Source organism: Aythya fuligula, chromosome 2 (genome assembly GCF_009819795.1).
Source record: "Aythya fuligula isolate bAytFul2 chromosome 2, bAytFul2.pri, whole genome shotgun sequence".
NCBI lineage: Eukaryota > Metazoa > Chordata > Aves > Anseriformes > Anatidae > Aythya > Aythya fuligula.
Window position 1 is genome coordinate 145,859,687 of NC_045560.1, and position 13,988 is coordinate 145,873,674.

General features: G+C 42.6%; 1 protein-coding gene across 2 annotated transcripts in view; it reads right to left on the reverse strand.

The window, feature by feature from the left end:
* Positions 1-13,988, reverse strand: part of SAMD12 (sterile alpha motif domain containing 12) — a 170,630-nt gene that overhangs the window by 146,373 nt on the left and 10,269 nt on the right. The window contains exons 1-2 of one of the 2 annotated variants that reach the window (XM_032181719.1): positions 10,213-10,252; positions 7,746-7,924 (exon numbers count right to left, since the gene is read on the reverse strand). In XM_032181719.1, the coding sequence (XP_032037610.1) occupies positions 7,746-7,924; positions 10,213-10,219 (186 nt within the window). In that variant the 5' untranslated portion in view covers positions 10,220-10,252. Of the gene's footprint in view, positions 1-7,745; positions 7,925-10,212; positions 10,253-13,988 lie in introns of those variants that run through there. The other variant, XM_032181718.1, reaches the window with a different exon arrangement.

The following is a 13,988-nucleotide window of genomic DNA, read 5'->3' on the forward strand; positions in this document are numbered from 1 at the left end:
GAGACAAGGTTTCCCTCAGCACCAAACACCATGCACATGCTAGTAAGTTCCCAGCCACCAAATACTTCCAATCAGAATCATAGGCAAGACGCAAGAAGCATTAAAGTTCTCCAAAATCCTCCCCAAAGTAAAGTCCTTACAAAAATGGAAAATCCCATCTACACCATCCATCAAAAATTAATTAAGGCTTGCAGAAGGCAGCATATACCAAACCCCACTGTGCTTTTTGGAAACTGTGGTGGAACAGTGTCCTACGTCAACCCCTCTTTTAATTGGGTGTACAGCAGACAAAGCACCAGAGGAGGCCTTCACCATTACCCACCAGCTGGTGAATCTATTCCACGGAGGAGAATGAGAACATGCAGAAAATGCACCACAGCATTTATTATTCTGGAGCATCCTGCCCAAGTCAATGTTTTCCAGGTTTCAGGCACACATGGCAAAGCGTTTGGAGAACCAATGTTACACATGTACAAGAAAAGATTGGTAGCAAGTTTATTCCAAGTCTGTTTTAACTCATCCTAATTATCTTCTTTCTACAGCTGGAAAAGCTGATCCACACATCAGGAATTTCACTTCTAGAGAAGAGTAACAGATTTCTGAAGTCCAAGACCTATTAAAAGAAAGTGGGTGGGTGGGGGAATACACACTCCAATCTTTTCCTTTTAATCCAAAGGACAGACTCGTTCCAGATTAGGCAGCATTTGCTTGCTAGAAGATCATATTGAACACAGCTGCATTCATGTGTCTAGTTTACCCTAAGTGTAAACGTATGATTTTTGAGATAAACCCAATTTCTGAAACATGGTCTTCTAACACATTTCACCTCCATTAGACATTAGTAACCATTTCAGTATCAAACAAAGGCTCGTTAGCTAGTAAGGTTGAGCACAGAGTTCATTCTGAAATTAGGATACCTAAATTCACATCAATGTAGTCCATGAAGTGTAGGCAGACTCTGCTAAGCAGTGCTCACTTCAGGTCAAATCTAAACCCTCTCTATGCTCTTCTGAGTACGTTGACTAGATCTCCAGCAAAAAAATAATAGGAGTTTAGATACCTGGGTTACACGCAGACACTTAAATTAAGTTGCCCTCATCATCAACAAGCTCAATTCCACTCATTGTAACCGAGGGAAAGACGGACTCCATTCCGCCCCCAGCCATCCTTTTCCAGACCCTTAATGAAATCACTTCCTTCCTTCGCACACCTCTGCACTGAGTGAAAGCTTGACAAGTTGATAACACAAGAAATGCCCTTCAGACACTATCGGGGCTATTATGCTCACACACCCCTTTTGTGATTGTGACACATTTCACTTGCAGTGCTAAGCAATTATGTCATTTTTTCAAAATGGTAAAGAAAAAAAAAAAAAACACTTGTAGAGAGAAAGGTGGACTACAGCGACTGCTAATCAGTTTTGTCACAAGTGTCCAGAAAACACATGTGGCAGATTAATGAAATTATTGTTATAACTCAGATGAGATGCACTATTTGCAGAACTCACAGTGCCAGCAGTGAGGCATTAAACTGCTTTCCTATTTTAAATGCTAAATTGGTTCTATAATACATTTTGTAATCCCTCTAATCAGTATTCTATTATTTTCTTTAAAGGACAATTCTATACTTTTTCTTCTCCACCAAGGCAGCTGTGTCATTAAAATACTGATTTATTTTTAAAGCAATCTCCGGGAAGCCCTTAGAGTAGCTTCAAAGTGAAAGCAGCGGTTTTGGATGGCTTTGTGGAGCAGCTTCAGAACAAGGCGAGCAGAACAGGCAGTGTAAGTACATTATGCATCTGCACGCTGCATGGAATTGCTTTTTTCCTCTAAAAGCCGCTCCATCTCTTTATCTGTGTTTCTTTTTCCCCGAAGAGAAGTTCTTTTAAACAATGCGTCTGTGCCTACATGTGCCTATAGCATCAGGCATCCCACTTATTTCTAGAGTACTGCCACGTCTCTTTACTACTTGTTTGCTAATACATCCTGCAGTCGCTGCTCCTTTTCACACTGCTCTAACGGAAAAGCACACAAATTTCACACTGATAGCTTTCACAGGACAATAGAAGCCTGAAGAGACGACGTTTCCCTCCTTATGCTCCCTCAGCTGCCTCTTTGTAACCATCTGCTCTTGCCTAACCTACACACGGAGGCATTCACCCCCTGCAGCAGAAAGCACCATTTTGCTGGGGATTTGTGCAGCCCCCAGCCCCACCACAGGGTCACGGGCTGCGATGCTTCCAGCACCCTGCCTTCCTTCACGTGCACGCACCATGCACATGCAGGCACCTAAAATGTTTTCATTGATTTTTTTTGGTGAAAGTGCAACTGTAAGAGGCCTGAAAAAGAGGATTTTCTCTTCCTGGTATCCTGATGCAGCGATAGGCCTTACTTGTAAAGGATCTCTTCAAATAGTTCGGAAGGTCAACAGTGGTCTTGTCTTCTGCGAGTAAATTTCATCTGCTCTACTTACAGCCACCTAAAGAGCTAAGCATTAGTCTGAGCTAGTTATTTTGAATTCCTGTGGGGAGAAAGGAAAAAAAAAGAGAAGCAGTAGGAGAGTAATCTCATCTTGAGACAGGGAAGGAAAAGAATAATGGTCCTTTGCAAGATGCCCTTCTTTTCCCTTCGCTGTCCTGGGCAGAGCACAACAAATGAGGTCAGGCAAGATCTCCCACTTACATGCAGCTGCTGTCAGGGCAGCTGATATTTCCGAATCCCCAGGTATGCAGTCACGATGAACTGGAGAAGACAGATCTTTTATAATGAATGCAGAAATCTTGCTGCAAAAAAACATGGGGCATCACAGAACGCTATTCATAACAGGAATGGAAGATGCAGAATGGGGAAAAACACTATTGGGAATACATTTGGACCCCGAATCAGGCATTTGTCCTACAACCAGCTGACTTAGAGGACTGCAGCAGACAGATCGGTTTCTTGTCTCCCTGGCTAATTACAATTTAAATTCTGTACCAAGCAGTTAAATTCTGCCCTACAGGTAGGGTTCCTCCAGCACTTCATGCCAGCCAGCGAGGGATAAAAACATCAGCCTCAGCTGCTGGAAACACCCAGGGTCACCCAGCATTCCTGTTTCACCGCTCAGGATATGAGTCCACTGCACAGTTTTGAGACTTCAGACATCAGAGATCACAAACAAATTGTAAGCTGAGAGAGGAAGAAAGGTGTCCACAAACATTTCAGCACCTGAGTGGAACAGACCAGACGGGGTCACGCTCAACCTCCACTTGGCCAAAATCCTTTTGGGTTTCAGCCAGTTCAGTCTGGGTTCTTGTTTACATACCCCACGAGGCCACCACAAAGAAGATGGGAATAGTTGGAAAACAAAGCAAAATGGTAAGGCTTCACCAACCAACCCACTCAGTGGCTGTTGATGTTTCTCAACCAATTACAAAAAAAATAAAATGGTTGAGCAGCTGTTATGAATACGTACATGTATGTAACGTTACTCATATCACCAGGACTGCGGCTTGGCAAAAACCCTCTCTTCATCCTACTCATTTTATAAGTTTGACTACAAAGGATAATACTGTGAAACAGAAGCCACTGATTAAAAAACCTAGAGATCTTTTCTACAGAAAAATATTTTTTTTGTTCTTCTGTTAGAGATTTTTTTTGAGTAACTGACAAAATAATATCTATGCTGTGCACCCCAAGTACTCCTGTAGCAGGGCAGAGCTCTTCAGGAAGCCAGAGGAGCTGCTTCCACACCCATCGACCCTGAGCTGAGCCCAGAAAGCTGTGATAAATGCTCATCCTCTTGGTAGTGAGCTCAGTCAGTCCTTCAGTGTTGTTCAGTGTCACTTTGAAAAAGCTTTTTTTTTTTTTTTTTTAAAGAAAGCAAAAGCAACCGAAAGAGTTACTGAGCCACACTCTAACAAAATGTACACTCTACTGGTGTCTACACGGCAGTCATCAGCAGAAGGCAAGACAAAACACCTCTCTATTTACCAATTTCCTTCCAGAGTTTTCATGAGCATTTTAAAGGACTGTTAATTTGTCCCTAAGTCAGATAAAAATCTGCTATTACTAACACAAAAGTCTAACTAGTGGTTAACATTAAAAGGTCTATTATTTGCCACTGCTGCTCCCACACGAGACAATATGTGTCATCAGATATATGCACCTTACTTAAGAAACAGTCTTTTAATAAGTGACAGACCTTTAATAAGTGACAGACCAGATTTGGGGGTCACGCTCACACTGAACAGCACTTCATGAGTGCAGTATGTGGGCAGCCTTGATAAAGCTAGCACTTCTGTAAGAGAGGCCTTTCTGAACCTTGTTAGGAAAGGCTTCCTCTGTTAAAGCCTATACTGACAAAAATATGGGACTTGAAAAGTATAGTAAAGCTCTCAGTACCCTAAATTATCTCTGGATAAACATGAGTCAGGCCAGTGGGAACTACTGAGTAGAGTTCTATTAAAAAAAATAAATAAAACCAAACAGACCATAGCAACCAGAAGCAGCATTTTAATGAAATAAAGATAAGAATTCCAGAAAACACATATGACAGGCAGAAGGTGGTAGTTAAATGAATTTTATACACTATTTTTATATCTATATCGATAGATATACGTGAAGCATCCTTCCTTTCTCCAATTAAGTTTTCTGCTCTGTAAGACTGTCCACTCAGACTGATTATTTTATACAATCTGAACACTGAAAATCATTTACTAACCAGGAAAGTATACATATTTGTATCCATAAACACACACTTTTAAATACATAAAGCTATTTTAACACTTCAATAATTTCTTTAATTTGTATTATCTCCTATATATTATCAGCCTCTCAATGAACGAAACACATCAGTTTAAATATGAGTAATTGTGGCGTTTTTCAGACTTCATTGTATTTTTTATACATAACTAGCTGGTTCCTTAGCAGCGTTTGAGGAAGACTGTGATCATGACTCCATTATTCTTTAAAATCACACCTCTGCCTATGAAAATTAGATTCCACACTCATCAAGAGCTTCTAAATGAGAGCTCCTTCAATGAATCTACACTTTCTGCTGTCTGCATCCCAGATATAGAAACAAATACTTGTATTCCCCTATTTGCAACTCAGTAGCTGCAGAAGAACTTTAAATCTATCTGTAGCCCATGAATTATTACTGTTCTGCAAAACCATAGCTGAAGACAGAAAAAGAAGAACACGCTCTATTAGAAAGGAGACTCTGTTTCTTTGGACAGCAAAACCTTAGAGCTGCCAGGGGTTTAAAGTGCTGGAATTGGTCCCAATGAAGACAAATTAGAAAGCTGAAAGCAGAGAAGAAAGTCTATGAGGCAGCCTAAATTGCATTCGATACATTGCAATGCTTTGTGCAATGTATGTCTTACCACTGTGGATATGGAGCATGTTTAAATATTATCTGAATGCACACGATTGCAAAGAAGCCTTTTTAAAAATAACTGAGCAATGAGGAAATATAGAACAAATGGATCTGCCCCAATGTTTTATTTACAATACTTGCCTCTATTCCTTCTCATCTTTTCACTGTACGGGTATGATTGCATGTATAAAGTTTCATAATGACAGCTTGCTTCAACTCCTAAAGCCACACAAGTGACAATCCCAACTCTACATTCACATTTTAGAGGATAAAGCAACACAGTTTTGACATTTAAGTAGAGCTAGTCTGAAAAGACAGGCCACCTCAGGCTATAACATGAATCCAGATGAGAAACGTCACAAAGTTAATGCCACACACAGGCACACACACACAAAGAAGTTATGAACAAGGCACTCACAAAGAGCAGCCCACTTCATTAGCTTGATATTATTATGCCAAGCTTATTCCATCAAGCAAAAAATTTAGTTTGGGGTGGGGTTATTTTGCCAGTTCTTTGTTAAATCTGAAAAATGCCCAACTCACGTTAAATAAAGCTCTTGTAATCAGATTTAGGAAACCAACGGCTGATTTCACTACATTCAGAGCTCTACACTCCCTCTTTTTACTGTCTATCCCTAGCACAGAAATGGTTTCCCATCCATCAATCCAACAGGTACAGCTCACATAGTAGAGAGAGGCTCCATTATATTAAATCACCAATGTATCTCATTCCAATTTTCCACTAGAATAAGTCTTTTGCAAGCAAAGACAAGCCTGATCTGCCTGTGTTCCGTGTCAGCTACATGAGCCCATTCTCATCTGGAAGCTCTATTGCATCACTAAGCTCGTTCATGCCTAAGCTTGTAAGATCTCTTCCGAGTTTCACGTACTTGAGCTTTCAATACAGGGCAGATCTGCATCTGGTGAGGTCAAAACAGGGCAGAGTCAGATTGCTTTTGTAAGTGAAAGGCTGGGTAAACACATTTTTAGCTGAGCTTTGCCTCAAAGCCCATCCAATATTTGGTGGTCTTTACACCGACTGGATGATTCCAACTAAGCACAAGCCTGTTCTCCAAGGGCTCAAGAGAAATCATCAATGCACTTGATCACCAGCCCCAAAACAGACTACAAATAACAGTGATTTTCATAGAATACCCCAAGGTGGGAAGGACCCGCTTGGATCAGAGCCCAAAGAGAGACAGACTTTAATCAATGCCAGCTTGAACTCGATCTAGTTAATAGAGTTAACAACTGGATCGAGCTGATAAAGACAGAATGAAATGAGCGTAAGGTGTTCTTATTCATAACTAGGTATTTTAGACAAATATCCCAATGGAGAATTCATACCAAACCTTTATTGTTAAGGCTACTGCTCAAAACATTTAATGCTATTTTGTTCGAAAAGTGAAATACCTTGTAACTGTATGCATATTATTTGTAAGATTTACTATATTGATGACAGTAGCAAATACTCTTACTGTACCTAGCCTTTTTTGGTCCTTAAAAAAAAAAAAAAAAAAAAAAAAAAGGATAGATGGCAACAGTCATTTATTTGCACTACTAGCTCCCAAAGTACCAGATTCAGTAACAATGACATTTTTCATCCCCTCAAAAAAACTGCTTTTAGGCAGGTCAGTAAGACTGATAGGGCTTTTAAAGAATCTCTCCCAAACTACTAGTATTTTTAAAAAAAATATTCTCTCATATTAGATACATTTTTAACTAGAACAATATGTGACAAATTATTGTTCTATCCCTGAAGGGTCTGGAGCACACACATTCACCTGCACTTCACAGTCACGTCTATTGCACACAAAGAAATAGCAAAACTCTCATCAGCTTATGAACGGATGCAGATGCTTCATTTGTCTTTATGATTCACCTATGAAGTGTGTTTATTCACTGACATACCAGATATGGAAGAACTGACAGAGTATTTTTCTTAAAATTAGTTAACAGTTTGTTGAACTCAGTTGTCCATATAAACATCCATACGTTTAAACCTTTCTCTTCCTTTACCTGCTCCAGGAAACAAATAAACAAGTTACCAAAAAGAAAAGAAAAAACAAAAACCCTATCCATTGCCATTCTGGTTGCTACTCAAATCATTCACAAAACAGGTCTTCACAAAGCCTGAAAAAGAGCATTTTCATTATTTATCATTATCTTCACACAGAGAGAAATAAAATAGTGCAGTGTCCATGATGTGTGCGCAAAAACTCCACAGCAATACCTCCCTTCTGTAACACCCACTTCCTTAGACTTATTTTTGCACCTTTGTATGTCTTTAACAGGATGATGAATGCTTTTTAAGCAGTAGTCAGGACTTCAAAATGCCTGGATTCTTAAAGACTCACCAAAATAAGTAAGGATCCCGTTCTACTCACTTTAGATATTTCTGGTTCCACTTGTTGCTTTTTGGGGGTCTCTTTTGACTCGGGCCCTTTCGGAGCACTGGTGTTCTTCGCAGAGGGCGATTCACCTCCTTCACCTTCAAGTTGCAGATTAATGCCTTCTGTGGGGACAGGGTGATCAATACCATTCGGATTCAGATTGCAATGGATAGCTGGGGGAAAAAAGACAAAACACTGCTTAGGAAAGAAGAACCCAAATGTTGCAAGCATTTATCACAAAGTACTAAGAAATGCCATACAGTAACAGAGTTATGACAGATAATGGCAAAAACACTGTCCATAGCTTGACACGGATCCAGGGTGAGATATTTGAGGAAGAAAATGCAAGGGAATGCAACACTGTATAAGGCTATTCTGTGCAAGTTTCTATGTCAAAATATATCCTCCTGGCATCACTACGGAGTCCCCTAGCTTACAACTTTTACTAGTGTAGAACAATCTATCTCATGTATTTATCCTTCAGTCACACTTTTTTTTTCTCTTTTCTAGTCAAGTAAGTTGAAGTTTTTCTATTGCATTTTCCATTACCTATAACATGCAAGGCTCTAACCAACATGGGATAAGTAAGCTGTGCACAGAGAGTCGGTCTGTGCATAGAGTAATGCCTTACCCAGCTGATTATCTCCCCTTCAGCATTTTGTTCCACTGCAAATCACCACCCACACCCTCCTAACAAGCAAGAGGGATGTACTCTCTAGGAGCACATAATGAGGTGTGGACTAATGATAGCAGAATAAGGAAAGCAGCCAGAGGGGGGAAAAAAAAAAGAAAACAAATGCAAACCATCCCACAGAAATGCACATTTAGAGCTATGGTGGTGGTTTAATTGTTTTCTGCCTGGAATTTCACAGTTCCAGCACTCACGGAGAGAAGCAGCCTTAACAACCTCCTTGGCACACGCAGAGATTTTAAGACGTACGGATCCTGAGGCAACTTCCCTTGATGCACGGATCCGATTTTTGTATTCCTGCTCACGGGTAACTGCGCTACGTCTAGCGCAGCTCCCTTAATGGCCCCAGCTTCCTCCTTCTTATGCTGTGGTGAGATATTTCACAGCCCCAGATAGAAACCCAAAAAACAATGTGAAACTGAAATAAAAGCTGCCCTTTTACCCGTGCTTGGCTTAGACGCAAAGGGTGGGGAGCAGGGGAAGGAATGGGAACTGCCAGTTTTAGCAGCCGTGTGAACGGCTCCGAAAGCCTCTCACGGAAAACAGGCCCCAGCAGGCTCAGAAAGCAAAGGGTCCTACAACCCACTGAATATCCATACACCTGAAATCCAAATCTTAACTGAAAACTTTGGGCCTAAATAATAGAAATTTCTTGGTGCAGAATTAAAGCGAACCCAGAACACCAAAAATTTGCCTTTTCCCCTTGGGATTTCACAAACACCCAAATACTTGTAAGCAACGGGTGATTTGTACAAGGACCACAGTAACTACATCTGCACGTTAAGGACGGAAACTTATTCTAGGTTCAAGCCAAGAGAATATTATGAAGGGTATTTCATTAACAACACTGAGTGATGGAAAGAAGAATTGCCACGTTGTATTACAAACTGCATTGTCTCTAGAAGAATGAAAAAAAAATATCTGTCGCTGGTCCACAGAAAACCAGTATATTAAAGTAAAAATTGGAAGGGAACTAAATTTCACTCTTGCTATAAGAGAACCTAAAGGAAAGGAGGTCTGCAGCAGTCTGCATGGCTCATATCTGCCATCTTCTTGTCTCATTTCAGCAGGCCAGGCATCTGCAATTTCTTCCTAGAGAGCTGTTACAGAGCCCAGTTTCCCAAGGCAGCTCTGAACAGTTCTTCTTTAAGTCTAGCTGCAGCTCTTTTATTTGAAAGCCTCTCTTCCTTCGTTCAAACCGATTCTGGAGCTCGGCTGCAGGCAGAGCAAAACCCAAGTCTCCTCGTTCTGACATGGCCCCTCACTGCTGAGGAGGGAGAACAGACGGCTGTCTGCAAGGCACTCCTCTCCTCCTACTGCTTCTCCCAGCCACACCACTCAGTCAATCCAAAATACAAACACTTCAACCTTAATAATCTCAGGAGAAGCATTTCCTAACTTTTGAGCCCTTTATTTCTAGATCCACGCCGTACCTACCTCTCCCTGGATTTTACTTTTATCATGGCTACAAGACCGCAGTGGAGCTAAACTTGAACGCAGCTGCTTGATTTTTCCCTTACTGAACCTCTATCTGCAACAGAAAGAAATGTCAAAACCCTTTTACTTCTGCAGCGAAGCTTACAGGCTTCACCTGCTCTGGCTGCGTGGCCATTATGTTCCCATACCACAAGCCTGACAGACTTATGATGGAGTCTTTAACACTTTTCATCTCCCAAGGGAGGTTTCAAAGGGAGTGTTGTGTGGTTTATATTTACATTCTAGTGTGCGTTAGGACACTAAAAAATTCCCTCTCCCCTAAATCATACTCACCCGTCATGATCTATCTCTTCTAGATCATATTTACCTGCCTGAAAGAAAAAAAGTAATTACTAATGACTACTTTACCCTCCAGACTACAGAAAAAATAGATGTGATCCACCGAGACAGACTTTTCCATGGCCCAATACATACGGAAGCTGTCCTGTTAGCAGTCAGATTTAAGACTGCAATTCCCCTCCTGCACAAAAAGAAAGGGAGATACCCTAACCACCCCGTAAAAGCACTCCCTTCCAGCACACCCTGCTCAAGCAGAGGCTGGAAACTAGCAGTGAACGATGCCTGGTAAGGAATGGGGGCCATAAAGTAAGTATCAAACTGTCTTTCCTGCAATGATTTTACCTAGCCCAACAGGAGGACTCCTGAGCACACCTTCCAAACACTCACACACCACAGCAGCATCCAGAAACGTGCAGCTTGTGGCTGCCAGCCTCCTTCCAGTGCTCACCAGAGAGAAATCACAAAGCCCAGTGGGACTCGAGCTGGCTGGAAGAAGGCTGCCAGCAGCAAGCTTCCTGTGGATTGCAACCCCTCCCTTCCCAGTGGCCCCAAACAATACAGATTCGGGGGGAGGATGGGATGCACGACAAGGAAAGCCTTCTAGGTTACAGCATCAATTTGCTGTGCAGCACGGGGAGCAAGCGACCCAGCTTTCTGGTAACGTGGTAGCATAACCACGTTATCCAAGCTTTAGGATCCGGGAGGAAAAATAAATTGGAGAGGCTGCTGGCAACTGCATGTGCTCCCATTAGCTTTTCATTGAAAAGATGTGACTGTTCAAAAGAAACACGGACTGCCTCAGAAAAGACTTTTCCGAAGTTATCAGTGTTAGGGTGGGAGAAAGAAACAACTTTTTAATGTATTTTCTGGGACGAGAGGGAGAAGGGAAGAGTTCAACTCTCCTTCTTCACCCCCAGCACAGTCTTGGCTTACCACTAAGCCTGGACTGGCAGCCTCAGCACTGGGAGACCGGAGGAGAACATGCAGAAGTGAGAATAAATATCACCTCGGTCACTTGGCAAAGCTAATATCTGTCAGGAGGCATCATCAGGTGGCCAGCTCTGTTGCTTTTTCTCCAGTGCTGCCTCCAGCTCTCAGCTAGGAGACAAAGAAGGAAAGAGCATTCTCTTGCACTCTGTTACTTTCCATTAGCAGACAGAAATCCCTTATTTTCATTTCTAGAGCAGGCAGAGCTCTCACTTTTTTTTTAAAGAAATGTCAATACAAACCATAATTGCTCCCCTTCAGGATTTGTTAAAAGCAGGGAAAGAGGTGAAGGTCTGGACGGTAACAGCATTCCCTCTTCTCAGATCAGCACCTTGTATAATTTCAGCCAGATAAGACTGGCTTACAACGTCAGGACTGACTACGCAAAGCTCAAGGGGCTGACAGCTTCCAGGGCTGAAGTCCTCTAGAACTGATCTAAGCAGATCTCAAATCACCAACTTCATCACAGCCCAACTCCTCTGACCCTCCCGGCTGACCCCAAACTGCAGAGCTCATCTCTTCCCGGACGTCTGACAAAGATTCTTCTCTCTAACCATAGACAAAGGAGTTTCTTGCTAAATTACTTGTCCAGGCTCCTACCTCTCTCTACCCTGCCCTTGGCTACCACCACCTTCCCCCACCCTCTGGCATTTCCCTGTCCCACTGCTTTGACAGCAGTCCCAGCACTTCTTCGTTCTGCCAGGTCAAATCCATCTCAGCACTCGTAGACTCCAGAAGCCCATCAGGCCACCAAACCCCACTCCATACCAGTTAATACCATACACGTCAGTAGCATCATTAGATTTTGAAGCAGAACCTAATCTTACTCCATCCATCATCTCTGCATCTCAGTAACAAGTCTCCATCCCATTCCAGATTGCTGAAATTCTCCTTTCCTTTTATGCCCACCAGCAGGACAGCGTGCTGAAAACCCCACCTGACAGCTGATTAATGCCGTGTCTGTCCTCATGCTTCCCAGCAATTGTTGTTTTACTTGGACTGAAAGCTTTCTGTGGTGGGAACGTTCTCCTTTTGGGGCTGGGTGCTCCGTACAGCACTGGAGCGACAAGCGCATGACAAATGGTGCTGGCAGCCACAATGACAGAGATCACAGATTACATTTAGAAAACCGACCATTATTTAAAAACAAAGGTACTCGAGTGCTCTTGTACTCCTACCTCAATGGCAGAGCCGAATCTACAGGAAAATATCTCCTATTCCAGAACTTTAAAGGAAAGGCTGCTTAGATCTGCCAAGTTAGGAGGGTCAGGAACTGTGAGAAAACAGTAAAATGAGCACCCAAAGTGGAAAAACGACCACATGTGCCCTAAAAGACTAGGGAAGGAAGAAAACTAAAGCGACGCAGTGTATTTTTCCCATAGGCTAGAACACAAACCCAGCTCCTTTCTGAGCAGACAGAGCAGGAGAATTTGTTGCCCTCCAGAAGCTGATGGGGAGCAGAGCCCCGCGCCCACGCAGCTCCCCTCCGGCACGTGTACACAGCTCTGAAGGAGCTCGCAGGGCAATGCGAAGGCTCTGCTCCCCTAGCTGCCTTCCTCCCCTCCACGTCTGCCTCACGGACAGCAAGCAGCCAGGAGACAGCTTGTCTGAGCACGCCTGATGGTACAAAACAGTCACCAACAGCCACAGCAAGCTGCTGGCATCTGGGAGGAGGCCCAGCATTTGTCTAGAGGATACTCCGAAAACCTTGAGACGAGCCTTAAGGCACTCTTCAGAAGTCAGCCTTGATACATCCAAAGTTTCGCATGGCCAGATGGGGAGTCAGGCTCTCCATCTGGGGGCTCAAGGCGTAGCAGATCAAACCCAGGATCAATCACTACCTCTGTGTGCTCCGCTGCCTGCCGCGTCAAATGTTTCTGAGCTACTTGTTTCAGTGGGAACACTGCTGGCTGCTCAAAATTTTAAGGAGATCAATTAAGACTGCATTAAAGCATACTTGGCAAGTGCTGGAGTTGCATGCAATAACAATTGCTCTATTCTGAAAAGCGATCTGGTAAAAATAGCATCTTCTTACTCATCTGCCCTGTTCTGCGTGCATCACAGTCATGTGCTAGCTTTTGCTCTCTAGAGACAAGAAGCGCACACAGGAGACACCCATCCGACCTCTGAACCATTAGAAAACTTTAAAATGTAAAACACTTGCAAACGTCCAAGCTCTATTTCATGTATTTGTGCCATAAACTTAGCTGCACAATGCCAGGAGCTGTGTTGACAAAATCCACCTTTCCATCTTTGCTCGGTTCTTCATCAAAGGCCAATCAAATCTCCAACCATCCAAATTCTGCAGTCAGCTCTTTCTGCCAGGCTCCTGCACACTTCCAGGTGCTGCATTTCAATACTGAGTGGTCAAACAGCAACCACTGGGCTTTTTGCTTGGTATCACTCACAATCCACTTCAATTATATTGATCAGAATCAGGGAGGCATTGACACAGAACAGATCTTGCTCCAGACAGATGGCTGCTCGCATTGACCGAGCAAGAAAGAAGGAGTTGCATCAAAGCCCTTCCCCAATTTCCAGAAGCTGGTACTGCATTAGTAATTCTAAACACCCCTAGAAAATATAGGATTATTCCCAAGATTGTCAAACCTGAGCAGTTGTTACCACTTCTACAATTTTTAAAAGGATAAAAAAAAAAGATTAAAACCACCAATACAGATGACCTTAATTGGTGCCACAAAATATAGGAAACTTTGACTGTTTTATCTAGCAGGAACTTTTCTCACAGTAATCTGTTTCTGTAACCCCTGTGGATGGTCCAC